The 27,787-nt window shown below is 44.2% G+C and overlaps 1 protein-coding gene and 1 long non-coding RNA gene across 3 annotated transcripts; one reads left to right on the plus strand and one right to left on the minus strand.

Annotated features, from left to right (window-relative positions):
- Positions 1-27,370, plus strand: BMS1 (BMS1 ribosome biogenesis factor). 2 transcript variants are annotated; one of them, XM_079975572.1, is made up of 23 exons: positions 1-128; positions 2,481-2,693; positions 4,576-4,766; positions 5,438-5,517; positions 6,281-6,469; positions 7,338-7,480; positions 7,582-7,703; positions 8,498-8,694; positions 8,909-9,045; positions 9,662-10,407; positions 11,249-11,350; positions 12,542-12,696; positions 13,484-13,565; positions 14,171-14,247; positions 14,926-15,111; positions 15,555-15,743; positions 16,711-16,891; positions 17,969-18,027; positions 18,602-18,724; positions 22,278-22,425; positions 23,632-23,807; positions 25,320-25,481; positions 26,913-27,370. In XM_079975572.1, the coding sequence occupies exons 2-23, from the start codon at positions 2,518-2,520 to the stop codon at positions 27,141-27,143; spliced, it is 3,852 nt and encodes a 1,283-aa protein (XP_079831698.1). In that variant the 5' UTR covers positions 1-128; positions 2,481-2,517; the 3' UTR covers positions 27,144-27,370. The 2 variants fall into 2 exon arrangements, with proteins under 2 accessions (XP_079831698.1, XP_079831697.1); XM_079975571.1 differs by having other exon boundaries at positions 91-263.
- Positions 4,994-11,242, minus strand: LOC307215963. The gene is made up of 2 exons (XR_013838804.1): positions 10,733-11,242; positions 4,994-5,185 (listed from the first exon to the last, which is right to left on the minus strand). It is a non-coding gene; the product is annotated as an uncharacterized lncRNA (long non-coding RNA).
- Positions 27,371-27,787: the final 417 nt, after the last annotated feature.

The following is a 27,787-nucleotide window of genomic DNA, read 5'->3' on the forward strand; positions in this document are numbered from 1 at the left end:
TCAGCTCCCCGTCCCCCCGGAACAAATGGTCGCGCGCCGTTGTTTCCGGGAGGAGCCAGGAGAAGTGAGCACCGGCAACCACACGCTTCTTCCGTCTGGGCTGCCCATGAGGAGGACGGACCCGTTTGGTAAGCCGAGCTCGGCGGTTTCTGTCTCGGTAGTTAGTGCGGTTGTCCGAGAGATCCCGATTCCCGCCCCACCCCCCTCGCGGTAGAAGCGATTTCTCCGAATCATAAGCCGTAAGAAAAGCGCTTCTAGGAATGGTAAGAGAAGTACTAAGGCAGGGTATTTAAAATCGCGGATCATATCCGGGATGGCGAGCAAAGCGCTCATCCACGTGTAAGGCTAAGAAAATCATTGCCGCTCCCGAACGAAGCACCTCTTCCGAGGCTTGCGACTTGCTGGCCTCTCGCTTCCCCTCACGGTTCATTAATAAAGTGCTGCCGCCCCTATTTTGTCTTCCAGGAATAATAATAATAATAATAATAATAATAATAATAATAATAATTTATTATTTATATCCCGCCCATCTGGCTGGGCCTTCCCAGCCACTCTGGGCGGCTTCCATAAAAACCAAAAATACAGTAAAATCACACGTTAAAAACTTCCCTGAACAGGGCTGCCTTCAGATGTCTTCTGAATGTCAGGTAGTTGTTTATCGCTTTGACATCTGGTGGGAGGGCGTTCCACAGGGCAGGCGCCACTACCGAGAAGGCCCTCTGCCTGGTTCCCTGTAGCTTTGCTTCTCGCAATGAGGGAACCGCCAGAAGGCCCTCGGCGCTGGACCTCAGCGTCCGGGCAGAATGATGGGGGTGGAGACGCTCCTTCAGGTATACTGGACCAAGGCCGTTTAGGGCTTTAAAGGTCAGCACCAACACTTTGAATTGTGCTCGGAAACATACTGGGAGCCAATGTAGGTCTTTCAAGACCGGTGTTATATGGTCTCGGCGGCCGCTCCCAGTCACCAGTCTAGCTGGTCTAGCCAGGAAGAGGTGCTGAATCGATGCTGGCTAGAAATCTGCGTGGTGCTGCTTGATTTGCCATTCTTCAGGTTTCACCTCTGCATTCCAGCTGGCAAAAGAATACCTGTTAGTGGGGAATGTTGCTTGAGCACCTAGGGTTCTATTTACCTGCGATTATTTATTATGCTATTTAATACACACAATCCCCGGTTTACATGAGATGCTTTAACCAAGATACAAGTACTATCCCAATATTTTTTTTAAAAAAAATTAAAAACAAAACATTGTAGTAAAACTTATTAATCTCGGGGACCTTTGCATAAAAAGGCAAGGTTTCCAGAGGTGTCTTAAGTCCTGTTTTCCCCTCCCTGATTGCATTTGGGAGGGTGTTCCAGAGGGAGGCTGCACCCACCCAGAAGGCTTCCTAGATATTATAAAGTGGCAGTCCACTGATTATAGTACAGTGGTACCTTGGGTTACAGATGCTTCAGGTTACAGACTCCACCAACCCAGAAATAGTACCTCGGGTTAAGAACTTTGCTTCAGGATGAGAACAGAAATCGTGTGGCGGTGGCAGCGGGAGGCCCCATTAGCTAAAGTGGTACCTCAGGTTAAGAACAGTTTCAGGTTAACAACGGACCTCCAGAACGAATTAAGTTCTTAACCCGAGGTACCACTGTACAGCTAGCAATGCTGCCTCCTGAAGAACTTAATGATTGGTTGGAAGCACATAAGGGGAGGCAATATAAGGGGAAGCAGACTACTTGTCTCAAGTTATTTAGGGTTTTATATGGCAATAGCAAGACCTTGAACATGGGTTTGGAGCTAACCTCCCCTGATGAGTGCGGTGGGATTTAATTCCAAGTAAACGTGGGTGGTGGTGTTCAGTCCACACTTTGTGTGGAAGCAAGTATTTTACTAGCCAAAGTGAGCAAACATTCTCCTCCACTTTTATTCCACCCAAGTGGATATACAAAGGGAAAACAGTCAGTTGCCAGCTACTGAAAGTTGGGAATTAGGTCATTTTATTTTATCATCTAAATGGCCTCGGTCCAGTATATCTGAAGGAGCGTCTCCTCCCCCATCGGTCTGCCCAGACACTGAGGTCCAGCTCCGAGGGCCTTCTGGCGGTTCCCTCACTGCGAGAGGCCAAGTTGCAGGGAACCAGGCAGAGGGCCTTCTCGGTGGTGGCGCCCGCCCTGTGGAATGCCCTCCCATCGGATGTCAAGGCGATGGACAACTACCTGACATTCAGAAAACATCTGAAGGCAGCCCTGTTCAGGGAAGTTTTTAATATGTGACATTTTAGTGTATTTTTCATCTCTGTTGGAAGCCGCCCAGAGTGGCTGGGGAAACCCAGCCAGATGGGCGGGGTACAAATAATAAATTATTATTATTATTATTATTATCTTTGTTTTAGACAGTTGTTGAAGCACCTTCACTTCTCACCCACTGAATGATGCATATTATATATAGGACATTTGTTTGTTTATCTTAACATTACGTTGGTAAAAACAGGTAATTTGCCCTGAGTGATAGAACACCAAGAAAAGCGATGGAGGAAAACGATAAGAAACATCACCGCAAGAGACACAGTGGGCCAAAGGCTGGCAAGAAAAAGAAGCGTTATTTGAAAGATTTAGGGCTTGAAGATGAGGAGGATGCCCGGAAAAGAAACCCAAAGGCCTTTGCAGTCCAATCTGCAGTCAAAATGGCCAGAACTTTCCACAGGTATGGAACTGCTAGACTTGGTTAGCATACTGGTTTCCTCCTCCCTGTTAGAATGGTTTATTCTTGCATTTAGCTTCAGGTTGCGTTCTTCAGCTTAGAATTTGTAACTGTATGGTGGCGCTGTGGGTTAAAGCCTCAGCGCCTAGGGCTTGCCGATCGAAAGGTCGGCGGTTCGAATCCCTGCGGCGGGGTGCGCTCCCGCTGCTCGGTCCCAGCGCCTGCCAACCTAGCAGTTCGAAAGCACCTCCGGGTGCAAGTAGATAAATAGGGACCGCTTACCAGCGGGAAGGTAAACGGCGTTTCCGTGTGCGGCTCTGGCTCTGGCTCTGGCTCTGGCCAGAGCAGCGATGTCACGCTGGCCACGTGACCCGGAAGTGTCTCCGGACAGCGCTGGCCCCTGGCCTCTTAAGTGAGATGGGCGCACAACCCCAGAGTCTGTCAAGACTGGCCCGTACGGGCAGGGGTACCTTTACCTTTTTTACCTTTAACACTCTGAGTTGTCTTCATATATATTCACATGATAGATCTCTCTCCATTTTGGTATGATGTGTTTTTTCTTAATCTATATCCTGTTCTTTAGGGAAATCAGCTTTTTAGCCTCACAATAATCTTATGAGAACGATTACACTGAGTAACTAGCTGATGACTGTTCACATCTAGGTCCACGAGTCGCAGCCGATCTTTTAGTTCTCATGGTGCTGTATAGGACTCCCAAATCATTTCCATGTAATTTTATGGGACTCAATGCAATCCTGATGTGAATGGATGTAACTACCGTATTTTTCGCCCCATAGGACGCACTGGCCCATAGGACGCACCATTTTTTTTGGGGGGGGGAAATAAAGAAAAAAAATGTATTCCCCCCCAAGCGCTTGCGGGGCAGGCGGCAGGGAGAAGCGCTCTTCTCCCCGCCGCCCGCCTGCAGACCAGGTCCGGGGACAGCGGGAAGACGCGCTGCGCCTCCCAGCTGTCCCCGGAGCTTGCGGGGCAGGCAGCGGGGAGAAGCGCTCTTCTCCCCGCCGCCTGCCTGCAGACCAGGTCTGGGGACAACGGGAAAACGCGCTGCGCCTCCCAGCTGTCCCCGGAGCTTGCGGGGCAGGCAGCGGGGAGAAGCGCTCTTCTCCCCGCCGCCTGCCTGCAGACCAGGTCTGGGGACAACGGGAAAACGCGCTGCGCCTCCCAGCTGTCCCCGGAGCTTGCGGGGCAGGCAGCGGGGAGAAGCGCTCTTCTCCCCGCCACCCGCCTGCAGACCAGGTCCGGGGACAGCGGGAAGACGCGCTGCGCCTCCCAGCTGTCCCCGGAGCTTGCGGGGCAGGCGGCAGGGAGAAGCGCTCTTCTCCCCGCCGCCCACCTGCAGACCAGGTCCGGGGACAGCGGGAGGACGCGTTGCGCCTCCCCGCTGTCCCCGGAGCTTGCGGGGCTGGCGGCGGGGAGAAGCACTTGTCTCCCCACCGTCAGCCTCCAAACCACATCGGGAGACAGCGGGATGGCGGCGTTCCGCCTCCCCGCTGTCCCCCGACCTTCTGGGGCCCGCGCTGCGGCTCTCCTGAAGCCTGGAGAGTGAGAGGGGTCGGTGCGCACCGACCCCTCTTGCTCTCCAGGCTTCAGCGAAAGCCTGCATTCGCCCCATAGGACGCACACACATTTCCCCTTCATTTTTGGAGGGGAAAAATTGCGTCCTATAGGGCGACAAATACGGTAGATGGCATGAGATAATTTCCTTGGATTCCAGGCTATTGTGGTACATGCAGGGTGGGAGGAGGAATTTGAGGATTGGTGAATCTTTGGTCTGAACAACTGGTGTTATTCTTGTTTTTCTGTGTGGAAGGGCACTTGTCCTGTATACTTTGTAGCTTACAGTAAACATTATTCTTAAAAACAGGACCCAGGATTTGAAGACGAAAAAACATCACATTCCAGTGGTTGACCGCACTCCATTAGATCCTCCTCCTGTGGTTGTGGTTGTGGTTGGCCCTCCGAAAGTTGGAAAGAGCACCTTGATAAAATGTCTTATTAAGAATTTCACCAGGCAGAAGTTAGTTGAAATCCGGGGTCCTGTAACAATTGTGTCAGGTAAGAACTGACCCACATAAACAAAAGCTTATGTACATGTGTGTGTTTGGTTTATGTTTAAAACAGTCCTCAGTTCAGATCTACTAACAGTTGCATGTTTTTAAGTACTGTTGATTTTCATGGAAGAAAATGGAGGTGCTTACTGAGTTCTGCTGTTTTGAAATAATTGTGGCTTTAAAGTACAGTACTTTGACTGGACCGTACCCTACATAAAAAAAGTTAAAAGCTTGGGAGAATGGTACAGCTTTCATCTAGTGCCTGAAAGTTAGACTAGCTGAGTGTTCTTGGGGAGTGTCACAAATGGGGTGCCACCACAGAGAAGGCCCGTTGGCCCTTTGGCTCCTGCTGCATTTTGGATGGGAAGAAGTACTTGGGGCCAGGGCATCCAATGATCATGAATACAGGTGGTCCATATTTGTCTGAAAAGCAAGGACATAATTAGAGGAGTGAAGTGTGCTGTACATAAACATGTGCTATAAGAAAATTTGAATAAATTAAAATAAGCCAAAATCACTTTGATTTCCCTGCTGGCCTATCTGATTTTGACAGGAAACCAATTTTCACATGGTAGTGTGATCTGATGTTCTCAATGAATGAGCTGAAAAGTATTGTTACGCTTTTAATGGTAGTACTAAAATCTGTCATGTTTTGCTCTTCACCTTTGTTTACAGGTAAAAAGCGTAGGCTTACCATAATTGAATGCGGATGTGATATTAATACAATGATTGATCTAGCTAAAGTTGCCGATCTGGTGAGTTGAATCAGTATATGACAAGCTTTTCATGCTATAAAACAACATACGCTAATTATAAACTTGGGAAAACATCATACACCAATTACAAGATGGATACAAGTCAAACTGTATATTTCTCTAGAGCTTAGCTCTATAAACATTAGTTATACCTCAATTCTATGTGTGTGCTTAGAAAAAAGTCCTATTCAGTGAATAAATTGGACTGATACACTGGATTAGGCATATTTTCTTTGAAAGAAGGAAAATGTTGTTTTCTACGCAACGTGCGTCGCGGGTGGCACTGTGGGTTAAACCACAGAGCCTAGGACTTGCCGATCAGAAGGTCGGCAGTTCGAATCCCCGTGACAGGGTGAGCTACCGTTGCTCAGCCCCTGCTCCTGCCAACCTAGCAGTTCGAAAGCACCTCAAAGTGCAAGTAGATAAATAGGTACCGCTCCGGCGGGAAGGTAAAACAGTGTTTCCGTGTGCTGCTCTGGTTCGCCAGAAGCAGCTTGGTCATGTTGGCCACATGACCCGGAAGCTGTCTGCGGACAAACACCGGCTCCCTTGGCCAATAAAGCGAGATGAGTGCCGCAACCCCAGAGTCGGTCACGACTGGACCTCATGGTCAGGCGTCCCTTTACCTTTTATGCAACATGCACTTTATTTGATTCAGGTGACCCGTTGTTGATAGTTAGATCATAACACAAATTCTTTTCTTTATTAAATTCTCAATATATGCTAGTAATGTTCTGAAAAAAGTTTTCTTTCCATTTCTCAGGTTTTAATGCTCATTGATGCCAGCTTCGGATTTGAAATGGAAACATTTGAATTTTTAAACATTTGCCAGGTACATGGCTTCCCCAAAATTATGGGTGTTCTTACGCACTTGGATACCTTCAAGAATAACAAACAGCTCAAGAAGACTAAAAAGAGATTGAAGCACAGATTCTGGACAGAGGTTTATCAGGTATGATATTGCATCAGTGGCTCACCCTGTGAGTTGAATGTAAAACATTTAGAGTTGTAACCAGTGAAGCTAGAAGGCTGCATTGTAACTCTTTAGTGTGTTTCTGTTACAATTTCCTTTGGATCCTTCCTGAAAATTTGTCCTTTATGTAGTTCCATAGCCACTCATGGTTAAAGTCACAAATTTGGAAGTCTGGAAGATAATTATCTACAGTGTTGTGTAATGAACTTTCCACAGTTCAAATGAGTTTTCGAACCCAGTACAGATTTTGGTACTTGTATGACTTCGCTGTAGGTGCACTCTTTGTATAGCATTTTAGTTTAACCAGTAATCTTGATGCAGGACTGCAGTGCACTGAAAAACATGGCAAGATAACTGTTTGCTGCAGTTTGTATAAATTGTGCTTTCCAGAGAGTGCAGGCCAAGTGTATGGATCACAGGTGGGGAAACACAATGTGATATCCAGAAACATTAAGGGGGAAGGATGCAGTCCTGGTGGCAATCCTGCTGGTTATAATGGCCATAGGTTAGCATAACTTGCTTGATAATGCAGTTGGGCTTCTCTTTCTCCTCCTGGGGGACTTTAGAAGTGATTATTTTTTTTTTTTGCTTTAGTTAGCCATTGTTCATCTGGTCATCTGGCATGACAAACTGTGGCCAATACATAGCTCTCCCTGAAATTCTCAGGAAGCTGAATTCCACCTGCAATATACTTGAGGTGCTTTTTCTTCTTATTGTGCAAAACTGCATCATGTACACAACTCTGTGTTTATTTTCAGAGGAAATCACGCTTATGCTAGAGAAACAGTGAAGTGTAGTGTGTTGCTTCAGTTGCTCTGTGAATTATTCTCTTAATTTGTCAATTTAGGGTGCCAAATTGTTCTATCTCTCTGGGATGGTACATGGAGAATATCAAAAACAGGAAATCCACAACCTGGGGCGCTTTATTTCCGTAATGAAATTCCGTCCCCTTATGTGGCAGACGTCTCATCCTTACGTACTAGCAGACAGGTAATTCCATACCACACACCTCTCATTTCCCGTTTCCCTCCCAGCACTCTGCAATGTTGTTAGATGACTTTTTACTGTGGATCTTTCCTTATATTCTGTAGGATGGAAGACTTGACAAACCCAGAAGATATCAGAGTTAATCCAAAATGTGACAGGAAGGTTTCACTTTATGGTTACTTGAGAGGAACACACTTGAAAAACAAAAGTCAAATACATATGCCAGGTTGGATGCCACCACTTATTTCTTATTTTTTAGTTCTTGCAGCGCTGTGTCTTGTTGTCAAAGGGCAACCTTGTATTAAGAATAATACAATTTGCACATACATTGTTCCAATGAAGTGTACATGGAGCCCTTTTTAAAAGACTATGTTCCTGCAAACAGCTCTCTTCCAGTCAGCAATATTTTAGGGCTTTTCTGGTGTTTTCTGGTGTTCTGGTTAGGGCATTGCAGATTGGAAGGCTGAGGCTGTAATCCTATACACACTTTGCTGGGAATACCTGTTGAGCCGGAAGTCAGGCATTTAGTGTTGCCAGTCCATTGCTGTGAAACTCTTCTCCAGAAGAGATTTGGCAGACACCCTTGCTTTTGACATTTAGATGTTTCTTGAGACTTTTTTATGCTTATAGGCCTATGCAGTTGTTTAAAATTTTTACTGAGTAGCCTGTTACTTTAATTCTATATTGCTTTTAAAGTTGTATTGCAACCTGCTATTTAAGTAAATATAGAAAATACAGAAAAGTAAAAAACAAATATGGGAGATATATAATTAAAAATTGGGGTTTGTTCATATAGACATTTTGCCAGCTGGGCTAATTTTGCCAGTCTCTCTTCATGAGATTCCTGTATCTTAACAATAAATAAAAAATGTGGTAGGAAGTCTCATCCATACAGTACTTCATTGACATAAGATCACTAACACAGAAAAATCACTGTGGTCAGTTCGCTGCATGCGTGGCTAATTTTTAGCAATTCCTACTTGGACCCCGTTTTGATTTTCTGTGTTTCTTCTCATCCAGGTGTTGGGGATTTCACAGTGAGTGATGTCAGTTTCCTGCCAGATCCCTGTGCGCTCCCTGAACACCAGAAGAAGCGGTCCTTAAATGAGAAGGAGAAGCTTATTTATGCACCACTGTCAGGTGTTGGGGGCTTAGTTTATGATAAAGATGCGGTTTATATCGACCTTGGAGGAAGTCACACACATAAAGAAGAAGAGGTGAGGGTTAATTCTTTAGCAGTTGGTAATGTAGTGTTAATTCTTGTACAGTACTGAAGCCAGTTGTATGTACCCCTGACAGACTTCTCTCCCCAGCCTGCTTGATGAGGTGTAATCTCTTGGCATAAGTACCACTATGGTCTCAGCTAACTTACGCAAACAGCAAAAGAAGTATATTTAGAAAATAGTTGCTAACAGAATTTTGGTTTCTCAGGAGGAAACAAGACCAAACCATGAACTAGTCCAGAGCCTCATCTCTACGCACTCCACTATTGATGCCAAAATGGCGTCAAGCAAAGTGTCTCTCTTCATGGATTCCCAACCGCTAGAGACTGACATTGACAACCAAGGGTAAGTTGATAACCCTTGATTACCAAGGGGGCAGTTGAGAGAATATTTCACTTATTGCTGTTAGCAGTTTTAGTCAGCCTAGCAAGCAGATTTTGATGAGTCCAAAAAAGTTTTTCTTTTTGAGGGTGGGGAACTGTTTATGGCTCCGGAATCAATATCAAAATCCTTTGCATGGGGTCCCCATGCTTAAGAACCGCAGCACAAGGGTATTGACAGCTCTTTGTTTTGGAAGTCTCCCCCTATTTCTCCTTTCCACCCCGATGTTGGAGGTGGAGAAATGCCATTTTGGGGAGTTTTCAAAGAGCAGCATTGGGAGGGAGAAAGGGTTTCCCTTTCTTGTGCAAGGCGCGTTCTTACTGCCCACCAGCTGATGGGTGACTGGGGCTTTTCCTTGCTCCAGCAGAGAAACAATCAGGAACTGATGTTAAGCTCCCAATTGTTCCTTTGAAGCCTCATCCTTACCTGTGCCACCCCCGACAGAGCGGGTGAGTGTGGCTTTCCAAAAACAGCCTCACAAACCAAATTTGACCTATGGCCTGGAAGCTCCCCAAATATTCTCTGCAGTATGCTTGTTTTCGAATGGTTCGTGATACTTGATTTTTGCTTCTTTTGGAAGTCTGTTTGAGATGCCTAAAGAAGAGAAGGAAACTGACCCACATACTGGGAGGGTACGTCGGAAGGCACTATTTGAAGACGAGGAAAAAGAATATGGTGGAAGTGATGAGGAGGAAGATGAAGAAATGTCTGAGAGTGGTAGCGATGGCGATGATGAGGATGGGCAACAAAGTGATGAAGATTTCCCAGATCCGGAGCTGGCCCTGAGATCTTCCAAGCGTTTTAAAAAAGAACCTAAACAAGGAACCCTAACAGAACTTCCAGCATTTGCTGATAGCGATGACAATCTTGAGATAAGTTCAGGTGAGGAAGAAGAAATGGGCCTTGATGGGGACGGGGAAGATGGAGAAGGAGATGGACAAGAAAGCGAGAAGGAGAGAGTTGCCGATTCTGAATCTACAGCCAGAAACACAGATTTATTGAATAGGTCTACATGTGGTGAAATGGACAAAGAGGAGAGAAATAGCAGAAATCTGCGTAGAAAGGTGGCTGCCGCTACAGATTCTGGAAATGCGACAGCAGAAGAAGCATCAGCATCTGAGATGGAAGAATCATCTGCGGAGGACAAAGGAGAATCAATGGAACATTCTGATACGGAAGAATCTGACGGGGAAGATTCCCAGCCGCAGTGTGCTGGAGTTAAAACACAGGAATCAAAGTTTGACAAAAGCGAGGATGATGTTGAATGTCTGTTGAAAGAGGAAGAGGAGTATAAAGAAGCCTCTGACTTTTCTCTAGATACAGTTGGTATGTACACACTGCTCTCTTGGCATGTTTGGCATGACATTCAATTGAAATTGCCCACCTTCTATCGTGTTGTTCATTTGCTAGTAAAAGGAGCTGTGCTGCTTAGTAAAAGGAGCTGTGCTACTTAGTAAAAGGAGCTGTGCTACTTAGGAATTATGATGGTCTGCCAATCATTTCTGTAGCATAAATGTAATTCAGTTTAATTGCTCTTTTGTATTTTTGTTTTCATATTACCTTGCTGTTTTCTAGTGGAAGAGGATAAAACTGTAGGTCTATGTGCCCGAGAATAAGTCCCACTGAGCTGAATAGATATGTATAAGATTACCTTGTGAACCATGGGTTGGATCCAGACTAAGTTACTTGCCCTTAGGTCCCATTGAAATCAATTTGAAAAGTTAGTCATGACTTAATTTAGGCTGCAATCCTAATCCCATTTACTTGGGAGCAAGTCCCATTGAATTAAGTAGCTCTTACTTCTGAGTAGACATGGTTGGGTTTGTGCTGTTAGTCTCAATGATCACAATGTGTAGTCTCAGTGATCACAATGTGAACTGTGGACAACTAATTTGCATACCTACTTAGTCTTAAGTCCTGTTGAATTCAATAAGGCTCACTCCCTGCTAAGTGTAGTTAGGACTGAAGCCTCAGTTTGGATCCAGGCCCATGCATTTGAGAGGGGATTAAGAAAAAGTGAACTCACATAGGAACTGGAGAAAGTAAATAATCTTTTGGAGATTAATAGCAGCAGGGACCATTTATATTAGTGGTAGAATGAACAGCTGCGAATCCAAGCAAGCATTGAATCTGCTCAGTTAAAGAAACCATGTTGTTTCCCCCCCAGGTGCACTTAAATGGAAAGAAGGCATTACTCATAAGGCAGCTGAAGCATTTCTGAGGCAACAACAATCGGCTCCCAATCTTCGCAAACTTATTTATGGAACAGGTATAGTAAATACACTGCATTCCCTTATACAGTTGAAGAAAAGGGACTAACAGAATGGGTTGTGGAAGAAGAGAGAAAAATAACATGTTAATCATTTGTGGTACATTGGCTGCATGAAAGAAGAAAAGGTCCAACTCTTTCCCATCTTATGATAGCTCCTTTGGTTGGTCCCAGAATATTTATTTGCAACCAGGCAACCAAGTGTGGTCCCTGATAGGCTTTCTGGGTTCTAATCTGTGTCCTTCAACACAGTTGACCAGCTTCCCAGCAGTTGGCTCAGCCCAAAATCAGATCGTTGGAATCAAGTTTCAAGTTCTTAAGAGGTTATTGACTATTTTGTAGCATATCAACCACGCTGATGATTAAGGGCAGGTTACTTCTTCAGCAAACAATAACACAGATTGAAATTATGAAGCTTGGCAGGCTATAGTTGGAAAAGACAGAAGATATTCCAGTGAGGTGGATCAATTTAGGTGGATCAACTTAAAAACAAAAGCAAGAAGAGCAACTAAGATGGCGTTATTAAGTGTTGATTATGATATAATATTGCTATGTTTATAGGAGAAGAGACTTGGAATTCAAAGAATAAGAGTCAAGATCTTTGTCATACATTTTGTAATAGAGGATACAGTGGTACCTCGGGTTACATATGCTTCAGGTTACAGACTCCGCTAACACAGAAATAGTACCTTGGGTTAAGAACTTTGCTTCAGGATGAGAACAGAAATCGTGCTCTGGCGGTGCGGCAGCAGCAGGAGGCCCCATTAGCTAAAGTGGTGCTTCAGGTTAAGAACAGTTTCAGGTTAAGAACGGACCTCCGGAACGAATTAAGTACTTAACCTGAGGTGCCACTGTCTTTATTTTTCACTGCACAAAAACAAATTGCCTTTCTCTCAAGCTCTCTGGCATATTCAGAGGACTGGAAGAGTGATGGGGCTGTTTCTCAGTTGTGCAGACATTTTCACTATGCATCCTAAACTACTGGACAAGTGAGTGGTTGGGGGGGGGATGTATGTCAGTGAACATTCTTCTCACCAGAGGACAAGACCCATTCAGTCCTGGGGAATGGATTTGTGGATGCTTGCCCCCGACTACTTAAGCTTGCACCCTAGTAATGAAATATTACAAGATGCAACATTCCCAGGGCTTCCATTCAAAGTATAACTGTGAAGCACTTCTGTTTTTATTCAGTGGCTGAGGATGAGGGGGAGGAAGATGAAGAAAACAATGAGCTTGGAGGGTTGTTCCGCATCAGCCGTCCCAACGAAGAATCGAAGCGAAAAGCCGATGCCCTTGACTGCTCCAAATTCCCTGTGGAAACCCCACAAGATTGGGACTTAGATGAGGTGCTTACTGCAGATTCTGTAGATTATATCCCAGATACTGTATTCATAATAAGACAGTGCATACAGTATATGCTCACTTGCTGGTATCAGTGGAGGTTGGGAGGAGCAGAAGTGGTGATGATGGTAGAAACATAATTAACCACTCCCACAAATTTGAGGATCTTTGAGAATTGTGGATTAGACTTGCAAAAAGAGAGGAGCTGGAGTTTGGAAAGGAAAAGAAGCAACAAGCAGTAGGGTGGAGATCAGTAGGGAACTAAACTGGTTTGGGGAGGATGGTTAAGGAAGGAGTGGCAGTATTTGAATTGTGCAGGCATTTTTTTGGTTTATGTTTGTCTATGCTGGTCATATGGAAGGATAATTTTTAGGGCAGGTAGTCTTTTCTGTGTGGAAGGGTGCATAGACTAAGAAAGCCACTTTGAGGCATGATACTGCAGATCAGGTATAGGCAAACTCGGCCTTCCAGATGTTTTGGGACTATAATTCCCATCATCCCTGACCACTGGTCCTGTTAGCTAGGGATGATGGGAGTTGTAGTCCCAAAAAACATCTAGAGGGCCGAGTTTGCCTATGCCTGCTGTAGATTATTTGATGCCTCACTTACATGTTGAGTATCCAGTTTACTGTACCTGATAGCCCTTCATTCTTGAAAACACAGTGGCTAGATTGTTGGACACAGTTTGGACACAGATTGTTGCAACTGGTAAAATAATTGCCGCTACATTGGGTCACTTCTATAATTAACGTGCGTTTGCAGCAGAAAACAAGTTTGCTACTCTGCCTGCAGGTTATGGACAGTATCAGAGACTGTTTTGTGACTGGAAACTGGGAAGCTGATAAAGATGCTGCAAAACTGTTGAAGGAGGATGGTAAGTTGGAGCCTTTTCCTTTGCTAGTTGTTCTCTTACTAGCTGGAAGAAAAGGTATGAGCTGCTATGGGTGAACCTGCTTCAGGGCCAGCTTTAGTGGATAAGAGCTGATGAAAATATGGGTTTCCGCAGGGGGGAAAACAGTAGAAAAACAGTATCTGGGAGATGGTTTGGGAGACCTGTGGAGCAGGAATGGGCTCTGGAAATGGCTGATTTCCTTTATTGGAAGATTTGAGTGCCAGTGCACTCATCTCCTTGTTTTAGTGGAAGACATCGTATAGCCACTGAATGTATGCACATAGAAGACAGAGCACAAAAAAGCCCATACATTTATGTAGTGTTTTAACTCAAGTCTGATTTTATTAGGAAGGGCAGATAATCAGTCCAAGTAAATATACCACCTCCCACCTGCCAGTTTTTCATGTCTTATGAAAATATCACAAATGAAGGGACCATGGGGGCTTGGGGTGTGTGTGTGTTTAAATGAAAACACATTCAGATGCATGCGTAAAATTTATTGATGATGAACAAGCTCAAAGATTTACTGTATAGGAGAAACTAAGGCAGAAAATATTAATGATTTTGCTGATGTTTATTTTTTATAGAAGAATTATATGGCGATTTTGAAGATCTTGAGACAGGAATTGTACACAAAGGGAAAGCAGCTGATCAAGGAGATGAAGTAGGTTTGAGAGAATTAACTGTGATTCATTTGCTGAACAGGTGTTCAAAGCTAGGAAGTTAAAGATTCTATTGTCAAGAGAGACCCAAATTCTTCAGCAAATATATGATGCAGATCATGGGAATTTGAAAATATTCAGCATATTTTTTCTCAGTGTTAGCAAATGTGTATTTGTTCTTTGTTTGCAGTTTATGAGTGTCATTGCATTTCTTCTTTGTGGGACTCATAATTACCTTTGAACTGTTCAGAGCCCACAACTTTTTCCCTACAATTTTTTCCTTACTTTGTAGGATATCAGCAGCCATTTACTCAGCCATTTACTATGTAGCTCATCTTCAGCTCTTGTCAGAACTGCTTAAATTCTCACATAAGACACTTGTCAGGTGGATTACAGTGGCAATTTTTTAAAGGTTTCACAGACACTATAAACCCAATAATGTTTATCTGTCAATGATGCACAGATTGAGTTTGAACATTTCTTTGCCGTTTTGACTCCTTGTTATTGATGATCACTAGTTAATTACTTGAATGGGCAAGTCATAAATTTTGATCTTTCTTAGGCCTTAGGTCTAAGTTGAAAACAAAAAGCTGCAGTATTAAAATGACTTGTAATTTTGTTCCCTGAGGACAAAACAAACACACAGAATAAAGCCCTCTTCCCCCCGCCTTCCCCATTAGGCATCAAGCGAAGAAGAGAAAGAGAATAATAATGGGAAAGAGGACAAATCTGGTGAAGAGGAAGAGGAAAAGAAGAAGCGCATGGATAAGAAACGCAAGCTGAAGAGGATGTTTGATGCTGTGTATGATGAAGGAGATGTCACCTACTTTGATGACCTAAAAGGGGAGATGCAGAAACAGGCACAGGTATAAATTTCATACCTGATCGGGAGCTTCTGTAGCTTAGTGGCCAGAACTGCAAGACTGAATTAGATTGGACGGACTTCTGAGTAGACATGGTTAAAAGGTTGAAATATGGTTCAGGATACTCTGGTTTGAATTTCCCTCTTTTTCCACAATTCTAGGTAACCCCTGCATGTCATCTTCAACCCTTATTTATCATAAGAAAAATAACACAATGTATGTGAAATGGTTTGAACTCTCCAACAAGCACTCTCCAGCTGTAAGGCACGAAGTATTATACGGCTTGATGACAATGTTTTATAATTTGAATGAATGTGTACATTTTCCTTCTAGTTCATTAACCTGTACCAGGAGGCTCATAATGCAAATGTTCATTATTGTCATTATTGGTTTCCAAGTATTTTTTTGTCAGTTTAATGGATCTCCGAACTGCTTCTGTCACACAGCTTAACCGGACTGAATTTGAAGATCAAGACGACGAGACCAGAGTTCAGTATGAGGGATTCCGGCCTGGAATGTATGTACGGATAGAACTGGAGAACGTGCCATGTGAGCTGGTGCTGCATTTTGACCCACACTACCCAATTATCCTGGGTGGCCTGGGAAACACCGAAGGAAATGTGGGATATGTGCAGGTATGCAGTCACAACACTACATTCTCCTTTATGGTGCAGAATTCTTTTGTGTCTCAGTTCATCACCTCCTGGGTGACCACATTTCCCCACTCCCATACTTCTGGGTTAGGGTTGCAGCACTTGCTTATCCCACTTTTCAGATAATTATTGTCCCGCAATGCAGCTTTCCTCAAGGAGAGAGGGATGCCATGGCATCAGGCTTACCAACTAAAAAGGCAATATTTGCAAGGGAAAGTGGGTGGAGGGAAGGTAGAGGAGGGAGTTTCACCCATCAGGTCCAGAAGAAAGCATTTATCCACATTTGGGGCTGGGCTGATCTTGCTTATTCAGTGCCAGAGCAATTGAACTGAGTGTGGAAGAAGCTCTTATAAGGAGATTCTTTGAGCAGTGCCGCTCTTCTTATCTCCATGGAATCATATCCAGCTGTTTCTTCACATGAATGGCATTCCAATTTGCTGCTACATAACAATCCTCCATTTTTTTGCCATCCTAGATGGCTTTCAGTGTGCCTCCAGATTCCTTGCCTGCATCTCCTTTCTGCAGACCCTTGTCAAAGTTGGTTCTAGAACATAATTGTTCTGCCAAGGCTGCCAGCCCTTGTGTGGAATGTCTCTTCTGCTCACAGAAGGGCTATCTTACACCTCATGATAAAGATATTCATGAGAGATTATACTCAGCTCACAGCTAGTTCTTAGGCAAGACTTCGCAGAACTGTCATTCCATTCAATGGTCCTTTGTATCGGTCTCTTTAAGGGTGAAAGTTGCAAAATATTCTATGTGTTTCCTTGACCCCTGTTATCATTTTCTGTTTCCAAGGGTTCTCAAAACGCCAAGCACCGAACCACTCACTGCATTTTATATAGTGCAAGGTGGCCTCAGTACTAAGACAGGATAAGGGACTGCTGAAATAATTACTGGCATAAATGTAGGAGTTTGCTTTTGATGAAACATCCTTGGTTTTCCTCAGATGCGCTTGAAGAAGCATCGTTGGTATAAGAAAATACTTAAGACTCGCGATCCTCTCATTTTCTCATTGGGCTGGAGGAGGTTTCAGACGATCCCTATGTACTACATCGAAGACCATAATGGCCGTCACAGGCTGCTCAAGTATACACCACAGCATATGCACTGTGGCACAACTTTTTGGGGTAAGAGCAAACTCTCTAAAGCAAACTCTGCAACTTCCCAGCCTCAGGAACAGCACTGGTAAAGCCACCTAATGATGATGAGGAATTGTTTGAAACTTTATGTAAGAGCAGTGGTGGAATAGAGGGGGAAATGCAAAACCCGCACCTCTGCCTCGTTTATCAAATTTACAGGGCTAGAAGGAGATTGACTGAGTCACAGTCAAGAAAAAGGGTTTGCTATTTCAAAGCATGGATTATGTCTTGTTTACCTAGCCAGGGTGTAGGATAAGAAATCATCCCTGGTTCACACAATGGTAAGCCAAGATAAGGGAAACTTGATAAAAACTGAGATAAGTAGATACTGGAAGCCATGCAGGGGGAGGAAGGGGGAGCGTGTGAGTCAAGCTTTGAGCCAAAAACAAATTTAGTTCATAATAATAAGGCTAAGCCATGGCTTAGCATGGTTTTTTCCTGTTCTGGATCCCTATGTATTGTTGGGTTGTAATTCACATAATCTGCAGCCAGCATGGCCAATGATCTGGGCTGATGGGAGCCAGGATTCCAACATTATATGCAAACCCAAAGTTGAAGAAGGCTGGTTTAGTGCTACATGTGAACCTGGCCACCGTATTAAGAGCCAGGTCCAAGAAAGCTTCATATTTCTTTACCTTAAATCATGCTCCCTTGATTATTACTTGTGCCAGGGGGTTGATATACAGTGGACGCTCGGGTCGCGAACGTGATCTGTGCGGGATGCACGTTCACAACCCGTGTCTGCGCACGTGCAGGTTGCAATTCAGCGCTTCTGTGCATGTGCAAAGTGCGATTTAGCGCTTCTGCGCATGCAGAACCGCCGAAACCCAGAAGTAACCCGTTCTGGTACTTCCGGGTTTTGGCGGTCTGCAACCTGAAAAAACACAGCTGTAACCCAAGGTATGACTGTATTAAGGACATTACCTCAGTTTTGAAAGGAAGCACTTTGTATTTGCTTTTAACTCCCTAGTTTGCTCTGGGTTTTACTTCTCTCACTACGTTTTTAAGAGAAGATATGCACCATTGAACCATACACTGAAGGTTTGGGTCAATCTTGTTTGTTAGGTCCTATCACGCCACAAGGAGCAGGATGTCTGGCAATCCAGTCAGTGAGCGGAGCAACAGTAAGTATTTACCATGGACGGTTTATAGTTGGCCTAGGCTGCATTGCAGTGGGTTGGACTAGATGAGCCTTGGGATCCTGTCCAATTCTATGATTCTGTTGGTGGATTTATTTGTGAAGTGTGCAGGATGGCCATATGGATAGATAAGTAATGTAGGAAATAAGATACAGTACTCGGCTTCTGCTTGCTAGGGCAAGTTCCTTGGTGAAATGTTTCCATTAGTCAAGAGAGGGGGAGGAAGGGAGGAGTTTCTCCTGCTGCATTGCTGAGTTTTGGACCAAGCAGAAGCAATGTGTGAGTCTCATTGTATCTGTATGTTGTGTGAAGCCAAGTGCGATGTGAGAGGCCCTCTTCTTCCCCAGCTTCTCTGGTATGCATACACATACAGTAAGCCAAACCAAAATTTATAGACCCATGAGCAAAATAAATGAGAAATGGAGATAAGCACCCTGAAACCTGCACTTTCCAATGCATGTGCACACCCCACCCTGTCTGCCCGCATGTGTGTTTGTACATGGGCACACGTGGATAGCTTATAACAAATACAAGCAAGTTTCTGTGCTTTATATTTCAGCCTGATTTTCGGATAGCTGCCACTGGAGTTGTGCTTGACTTAGATAAGTCCATAAGAGTTGTGAAGAAATTAAAGTTAACCGGTTTCCCATTCAAAATTTTCAAGAATACAGCATTTATCAAGGTATGTGTTTGAGCAGTAGGAATGTTGAGGACCCTCTTGGGGGTCAGCAGAGTAGTAGTTCCGCCGCCTTCAGAATTTTGGTGTGTGGGTGGGTGGGTCCCACCACCACCACCAAAAAGCTGCATTTTCTGTGGCAGCCCTTGAGTTGTGGAATTCCCTCCCTATAGAAGTGCATCTGGCACGACCAATATGCAGCTTTTGGCAAATGCAGAAGATGTCAACCTTTGCTTGTTGACACCTGAGATGCGTGTTCTCAGGACTTGCCCTATTCCTGCAGCTTTAATTTGTTGTAGCTGTTTTTAAATATTTAATTATAACCCACCCTGGGAGTTGCTAGTGAAGGGTGGAGAGTACATTTAATTACTGCTGTTGTTATTATTTCCAGAGGCAGCATACCTCTTAATGCCTGTTCAGGGAAGTTTTTAATATTTAACACTATTGTTTTTAATACTTGATTGGGAGCCGCCCAGAGTGGCTGGGGAAACTCAGCCAGATGGGCGGGGTATAAATAATAAATTATTCTTATTATTACCTAGGCTGCCAACAATGGTGATGAACTAAGGCCCTGCTTCAGCTGCCCCTAAAACATCTGTCTGGCTTCTGTTGTGCACAGGGTGTTATGGATCCTTGGCCTGATCCAGCAAAGCTGTACCTACCAAAAATGGTAGCCAGGATCCTGAATCTTTGTCCCTAACCTTTCCCTACAGCCCTCAACTCCATTGAAAGAATAGCAAAAGCTTCATGTGCCGGGTGACACCCAATGATCTTGAATGCGTAATGGATATTTTAAACGCCCAATGCATGTTTCCAAAAGCCTTATGCAATTTTCCTATTAAGGCAACATCTCCTGTGTTGCCTCCTTGAGCCTCCGATAAGGACCTTATTGAAATGTGTTGGTCATTATAAAATGTATTTTCCAGGACCATTTTGAAGTTGCTCCCCCACCCCCCACCTTTTAAAAACTTCCTTGTGTTTTAAACTCCTTTGGGAAGGAGCTTTTTTTATCTGTCATTCTCCATTTTGAACTTCAGACCCTATCTTGGAAGTCAGATGGGTGATTCCTGGGTGCTATGACTCACTCAGTGGCTCCATTCTTTGCTGTTATCTCTCTTAGGAGACAGTTTGGAACAGGCACCTCCCGCAAAGACAGTATCTTTCCTTTTTGAAATTCAAAGTCTTCACCTAGCTCCCTTTTGTGATGCAAGCGTCTCTTTTCAGTATGTTTTTTGAAGACAGACAAGAAGTCTAGTATGGTTTTTTGCAGTGCAGGTAGTCCTTCCACATCAAGTAATTCCATTTTTTTTTACACCACATCTTCCAATTTTCTTAGTATTTTGATATGGAATGACCCTCCCGTGTGAGCTTCAAAATCAGTTAGGGCCAATAAACTGGGTTTGAACTCTGATGAAATGGAGCCTCCGTAGGTAAGTGGCTCCTGCAGAGTGTTAGAAACTCAGATATATAATCTAATCACCAAATGGCTTCTTAAACCTAGACTATGGTTGCCACAATGGAATGTCTAGGTGCCATCCCCCACCCTCCCCGATGGGATTTTATTAGTATTATTACCCATTGCATTACTATATCGTTTTATATTTTAAAGACGAAATCTCAAAGCGGTTTACAACACATTCAAACAAACCGGAATAAAACTAATTCAGGTTTCAAGGGAAATATTTGAGATCCTCCTGCAAGTGACATTCCCCCCCCCCCGCCCAGTTGCCAACCTGGTGTCCAGAGATCTCCATGTGATTGCAATTGGACGCGCACCAGTTGCAAAACACACCTGGCGCCTGGCTAATTTTGAGCACTGCTCCTGTGTCAAGAGGATAGACCAGCAGCCTGTTCTGGACAGGGTTTCATGCCCTCCAAGGGAGTAGATCAGGCATCCCCAACCTGCGGCCCTCCAGATGTTTTGGCCTACAACTCCCATGATCCCCAGCTAACAGGACCAGTGATCAGGGATGATGGGAATTGTAGTCCAAAACATCTGGAGGGCCGAAGGTTGGGGATGCCTGGAGTAGATCCATAGCTTGGGGGTACTCCTGCATACACATTTGTCGTTAGAGGCACAAATGACATACAGTGGTGCCTCGCAAGACAAAAAGAATCCGTTCTGCGAGTCTCTTCTTCTAGCGGTTTTTTCGTCTTGCGAAGCTAGCCCATTGACGGATTAGCGCTATTAGCGGTTTAGCGGCTTAGCGGATAAGCGGCTTAGCGGCTTAGAAAAAGGGGGGAAAAGGAAAAAAACCCCGCAGGAACTCGCAAGACATTTTCGTCTTGCGAAGCAAGCCCATAGGAAATTCGTTTTGCGAAGCACCTCCAAAATGGAAAACTCTTTTGTCTAGCGAGTTTTCCGTCTTGCGAGGCGTTCGTCTTGCGGGGCACCACTGTATGTGGCTAGGAATTTCTTTGGGACATAGGAAGCTGCCTTATAACACGTCCATTGGCCCATATTGTTCAGTATGGTCCACAATGATTGGCAGCAGCTCTCCGGAGTTTTAGACATGGACTTTCTCCCAGCCCTACCTGGAGATGTTGGGGATTGAACCCAGGAACTCCTGCTGGCAAAGCACTTCCCCTGCAGGCTTTTACAACCTTTGTCTGGTGTGCCAGCTATGACCATATCTGGACTGGGATAACTTGGGCACTGTAGCCCATGCCTTTGTAACATCAAGGCTGGATTACTGCAGTGCACTCTCCGTAGGGCTGCTCCTCATGCAGAAGCTCCAACTGGCACAGAACGCAGCAGATGATGGGGGCAACATACTGTACCTCTGTTTAACCATCTGCATTGGCTGCCCACTTGCTCCCATATCAGGTCCAAGGCTCTTGCATCAGTATAGAAAGCCCTGAACACCTTGGGTGCAGGATCTCTTAAGGCCTGCATGAGCCCTTTTGTCTCTGCTCAGTCACTGGGTGAGCGCTGTAAGTTGTGGCTTGTCTTACAGAGGCCTTGCTGTGTTGAGCTCACTGCTTGTCCTATGTGGAGTGGAGCACAGTCCCAGCAGAGATCTGGCAGGCATCCTCACTTTTGATTTTCAAGCGTCTCTTTCAAGCAGGCCTTTGCAGCTGTTGAATTTTTGTGATAAGCCAGTCACTAATGATTGTATGGTTCTAAATCAAAGCTTTGCAAACTTTTCGTGTTAGTGACACACTTTAGACGTGCATCATTTCATGACACGGAAATTCAGTCTTACTATTAAACCAGAGGTTAAACTAACCCCTTTCCAGCCCCAGAAGGAGCATGGGAAGTATTCACACTGCAGCTGACACACTAACATGTCACAACACACAGTTTGGAAAGTTCTGTTCTGAATGGTGCTTCACGTTTTAATGTTGCACACTGCCCCAATATGATATGGTGGTATAAAAATAATTCTGTTAATAAATCAGTAAAGCATACAGGGCAGTCATTTGGCTGTCCTCCTCTGTTCCCCAAGGCCTCACAGAAGCCTACACAGCTTTGGTATAGAAGGGTGCTTTTGGTGATATTGCAATATCAAGCTCAGTATGAAGTTTTTCATTGCTACTTTGTTTCACGTCAACATAGGGTATGTTTAACTCTGTACTGGAAGTGGCCAAGTTTGAAGGCGCAGCCATTCGTACTGTGAGCGGCATCCGAGGTCAGATTAAAAAAGCCCTGCGGACACCCGAGGGTGCCTTCCGAGCCACCTTTGAAGATAAGTTGCTAATGAGCGGTAAGTGGCACCTTCCAGTTGCTTTACAGGATGATTCTTTCAGGAGCCTTTCCTTTCAGGAATTGCCAAGTGTGAGGGTGCACTCCTGTCATATCTGTGGAATGAATTGCACAGTCATTTCTGAGAGGGCAGGTTTCTGAAACTCTGCTATGCCTCCTTTAATGTAAAAAAGCTCTGCCCTCTAGTGGTGATCAGTGAAGTTGTCACACCAGGCTGGTGTTTCTGATCATAGTTTCAGTGCCCCTATAAAAAAGTCTTGGTAGCAAGGGGTCAGTTTCAGAAATGCTACATGTGTTCCCTAACTGCAATAGTTGCAACAATATCATTCTGATTTTTACATTTACAGTGGTGCCTTGCAAGACGGAAAGAATCCGTTCCGCGATTCTCTTCGTCTAGCGGTTTTTTTGTCTTGCGAAGCAAGCCCATTGACGGCTTAGCGGATTAGCGCTATTAGCGGCTTAGCGGCTTTTAGCGGCTTATCAGCTTAGCGGATAAGCAGATAAGCGGCTTAGCGGCTTAGAAAAAGGGGGGGCGAAGGGAAAAAAAGTCGGAAAAACTCGCAAGACATTTCATCTTGCGAAGCAAGCCCATAGGGAAATTCGTTTTGCGAAGCGCCTCCAAAACGGAAAACCCTTTCGTCTAGCGGGTTTTTCGTCTTGCGAGGCATTTGTCTTGAGGGGCACCACTGTATAGTAAGAGGCAAACTCAATAAAGTTATGTTTCTGCTTTGTGCTCTGAATTGCTGTCGTCTTCATGACCGTCTCAGATATTCCTTTGGTGGCAGTTGGTGTGTTCAGCTTCTGTACAGGGCTACAGTTTTGTATTTTACTGTGTGACAGCAGGACCGGGGTCTTACACATAACAGCAGAGTGAGGTGGTAGAATGGGCTATGCCACCTTCTGCTGGGAAAACCTTTGTGTCAGTGGAAAACTAGTGGTACAGGGCAAAGGTTGAGCCAGAACCTGATGCGCTGGTTTTGTATTGTGTTCTACTTTCACATAAGGGAGATCCAGAAATGACATTCTCCTGCCACTCTTCTCATCTCAGGGCTCCGTTGCCTCACTCTGCTTGCAGGTCTAGGAGGGGAACCCCTTGAGATGCAAAGCTGTCATCCAGATATGTGGGCATGGGGGTTCACCTGCAACTCTGCAAAGCTTGCTTGCTTAAAACAGTTTTAAAAGCTTAACCAGTTTCTTCCCTTTCTAGATATTGTTTTCTTGCGGACTTGGTATCCTGTTTCCACCCCAGCCTTCTATAACCCAGTGACTTCCTTGCTAAAGGCTGTGGGTGAAAAAGACTCCTGGGCAGGAATGAAGACAACAGGCCAGCTAAGGCACGAGAAGGGCATCAGACTAAAACAAAATAAAGATTCTCTTTACAAGGTAGGGGTTGTATGTTGTTTCATGTCAAAATACAGTGGTGCCCCGCAAGACGAATGCCTCGCAAGATGAAAAACCCGCTAGACGAAAGGGTTTTCCGTTTTGGAGGTGCTTCGCAAAACGAATTTCCCTATGGGAAATTTTTCTGACTTTTTTTTCCTCCCCCCCCCTTTTTCTAAGCCGCTTATCTGCTTATCCGCTAAGCTGATAAGCCGCTAAAAGCCGCTAAGCCGCTAATAGCGCTAATCCGCTAAGCCGTCAATGGGCTTGCTTCGCAAGACGAAAAAACCGCTAGACGAAGAGACTCGCGGAACGGATTATTTTCATCTTGCGAGGCACCACTGTATGCATAGATTTTATCTTGAATTGCCTTTGATCAGCAACACTCAATAGCAGCACTATTAGTGAAATAGTGGAGGCTCTGAAAACATACTGAATGTGCAGTGGCACAGGGAATTAAGCATAGTCCTGACCTTGTAAGCTTCCCCAGTCCACCATCTTTTTTCCACCTCTGTCATCTTCTCACTCTTTCATTGAAAGATTAAATAGGACAATTCTGCTTTCTCATCTCAGAGTGGGGAGGAAAAGCCCTATTGTGTGCCTCTTTCCTTAGTAGTATAACTTACTCCAGATTCATGAGTTTGGTGCTGTGTTTGCAGAGTCGGTGATTCCCATAGAATCAGCGTTGAAAGGGACCCTGAGGGTCATTAGTCCAGCCCCTGCAATGCAGGAATATGCAGCTGTCCCTTATGGGGATCGAACCTGCAACCTTGGCATTCTCAGCACCATGCTCTAACCAGCTGAGTTATCCACCTGGTGATTTTGTGCCTGAGATTCAGGATAACCCTGGGGGAGGACCTTCTGTGATTTCACAGGCCTATGTAAAGCGGGGTTGGGCGACATGTGCTCCTTATTCCAGATGTGGTTGAACTACAACTCCCACCAGCCCCAGCCATTAGTCCTGCTGGCTGAGTCTGATGAGATCTGGAGTCCCAACCTGTTGAAGTGGAAGGCACAATTTCCCCACTTCTGATTAGTAAAGTATTCCAGCTTTCAATTTATAAAATTGCCTTCAGCCCCCTTGCTAGATATGCGGCAGTACATAGAACAGGATTCTGTCTGTCTGCAACAGTTGTGACATCATTTGATCTGTAAAATGATGATGAAGTCTGTTAACGAGACCCTGTTTTTGAATTACGTTTATGCTAAGGGAGCCACTGCAAGGCAGTTCCTTCCTGCATTGCTCAGATAACATAAATAGAGCTCACCCAGCGACTCTTGCTCTTGTCAGTATAAGCTAGATGTCATCACAGGGGAAAATGACAACATGAACTCCTCCTACATGGTCAAGGATTCAGATATTACATTTTGGTTGGGAAGGAGCTGTGAACATAAGCCAAGAGATTTTATTTGCCTAATTTCCTCATACTTATTATAATGCAGAATGTAATGGGCAAGTTAGAAAGCAAAATGAATGTTGCTGTTCAGTTTACATTCACTCTTTTTTTTTTTTAGCCTATAATGCGAGAAAAGAAACATTTCAATAAACTGCATATTCCAAAAGCGCTTCAGAAGGCTTTGCCATTTAAAAGCAAACCTAAGCTTCAGGAAGGAAAAGGAAAAGTCACAAAGGACAAGTGGAGACCAGCTGTGATCAGGGAGCCTCATGAAAAGAAGGTAAGTTGTTTCAGGTTTTGTAATAATCCTTTATTGAGTGCAAGAACCACTTAAAAATAGCAAGTTAGGAGTTCTTTCTGACTGCTGACCAATATTGGTGTTTTTAGTCCTCGTTATTTTTGCTGTAATTTACAAGGATTACAAGTTATTCACAACCTGCAACACAGATTTCTATTAAATGTCAATGACTCCTTCCCATAAAAATCAACAGATTTGTCAGGAATTTCCCTGAGATGTGGATTGCAGCTTAAACCTGGACTAGGACAGTGTTTCTCAAACTTGGGTTCGCAGCTGTTGTTGGACTAGAACTCCCATCATGCCTGACCACTGATCCTGCTAGGTTGGGATGATGGGAGTTGTAGTACAACAACAGCTGGAGACCTAAGTTTGAGAAATACTGGACTAGGATCTAGGAGACTAGATTTCAACTCCACACTCAGCCATGCAGCTTGCTAAATGACTTTGTCCTGTCCCTCTTCCTAACCTACCTCAGGATAAAATGGAGCGGGTGGGATGGCCATGTAAGTTGTCTTTTAAGAAAAATCCATCCATCCAAAATTTCTCAGGCAAATGGGCAGCTGTGGTTGTCTTGCATCCATTTCTATGGCCAAGGGAGTAAAGGTACTTCCGATTTGTTGTAGTCCTCCAACGTAAAGCAACCTGACTTGTAGCTTTTAGGATAGTAAACAAATAAAAATGTACCAACTGGTATATGACTGCCATGAATCTTAAAGGCCTGCTTTATGTAGCACAGTGGTTCTCCAACTTTTTTCCTTTGGGCCACACTTCCAGAATAAAAATTTGCGGCTCGCACCACACCGTTTTTTGTTATTGATAGGAAATACACTGAGAAACAAAATGAAATAATTCCTTGATTTATAACATAGAACACAGCTACTTTCTAAGCTGATCATGGGACATCCACAAAGTACAAAACAATGCAGCTACAGCTACATGAGAACATGAATCATTCCCACAATATAATATTGGCTGTCCTGGAAACTTCCCACCAAACTTGCCATCCTCTCCTGCCACACCCTTTGAGAACCACTGGTGTAGTGTGTTTGATCCAAGAAACAGTGGATACAGTTATCAAGATACAAATTGTGTTAATTATCCTAGAGGGAGATGGGTGTGATAAATGGAACACAACCAACAGTTCTGTTTGATATAAGAATCTGTTTGATATGAGAGGGGCAAGTTCCTGCTTATGTCATGGCTAAGATTTTGATCTTCCTCCCAGAAGTGCATGTACTGATTTGCATTGCTGTAGCTCAGTGCTAGTGAGTAGCGTTTTAGTGCTGGATCTCCCTTTCTAACAGCAATTAAATCCTGGGAAATCAGCCCTGTAATTTGCCAGTTCTTGCTCCCATTTGTCAGCCCTGAAGTTCGATATGTACATATCACACGTTGTTCATTGTTTTTGTTAAGATTGCAGCACTTCTGTCTGCTTTGGGTACGGTACACAGTTACAAGCTGAAGAAAGCCAAGGTGAAACATCGGCAGCAGCTTAAAGAACGTCTCAAAGGGAGGCAGAAAGAGGAGGAAGAGAAAATAAAGAGGCAGAAAGAAGCAAAGAAGAAGCTCTTTCGCATTATTGGACAAAGGGAGAAAAAGCGGCAGAAATCGAGCCTGAGAGGATCTGCTGAAAGGGAGAAGTGAGTTTTCAGCAGCCACCTGAAGGAAGCGAGAAGACATTTTACCCTGGAGTGCCCAGCTAAGAGCAAGACCCCAAAATACTGTTAATAAGGTTCTGGACTCCAATGAACTTGCCTTGGAGGAGAAAAAACAATGACATTGTCATTTGAAAACATCATCATCAGATGTAAAGTATGGTTTATGGTGTTTACCCTGCAGTATGCTTCAGGAAGAAGTGAAGGTGTCACACACTGTGTGGTCTCTGATCATTCATTGAAGTATTTTACGTGATTATTTGGATGGGATTCATTTATGATCTTGAGATTACTCGAAATAATTTTGTTTGCTGTTAGTAAAAAAAGGATCATGCAGTTTGTACATGGTTTTAATACTAATGTTTGAATGAGATAAAAAAATGGGCAGCCCAAGTTGAATCTGTTTATGAGTTATTTCTTACACATTGAAATGTAGTGCATTGCTCTAGGAAAGGCCATCCTTCCTAAGAAATGTGAAAGCAAATCTTTCTGCCAAGTAGCTGAACTTAGATCCAGCAAAATTTGTAGTGCAACTTCTGACTACATTTCATCTGTGGAGAGTATACTGCTCCTTATTTATGTATTATGCAGTTACTTGATAGGTCTTTGCATCATTGCCAAAACAGAATAATT

This window comes from Podarcis cretensis, assembly GCF_951804945.1.
Source record: "Podarcis cretensis genome assembly, chromosome: 5".
NCBI classification, from domain to species: domain Eukaryota; kingdom Metazoa; phylum Chordata; class Lepidosauria; order Squamata; family Lacertidae; genus Podarcis; species Podarcis cretensis.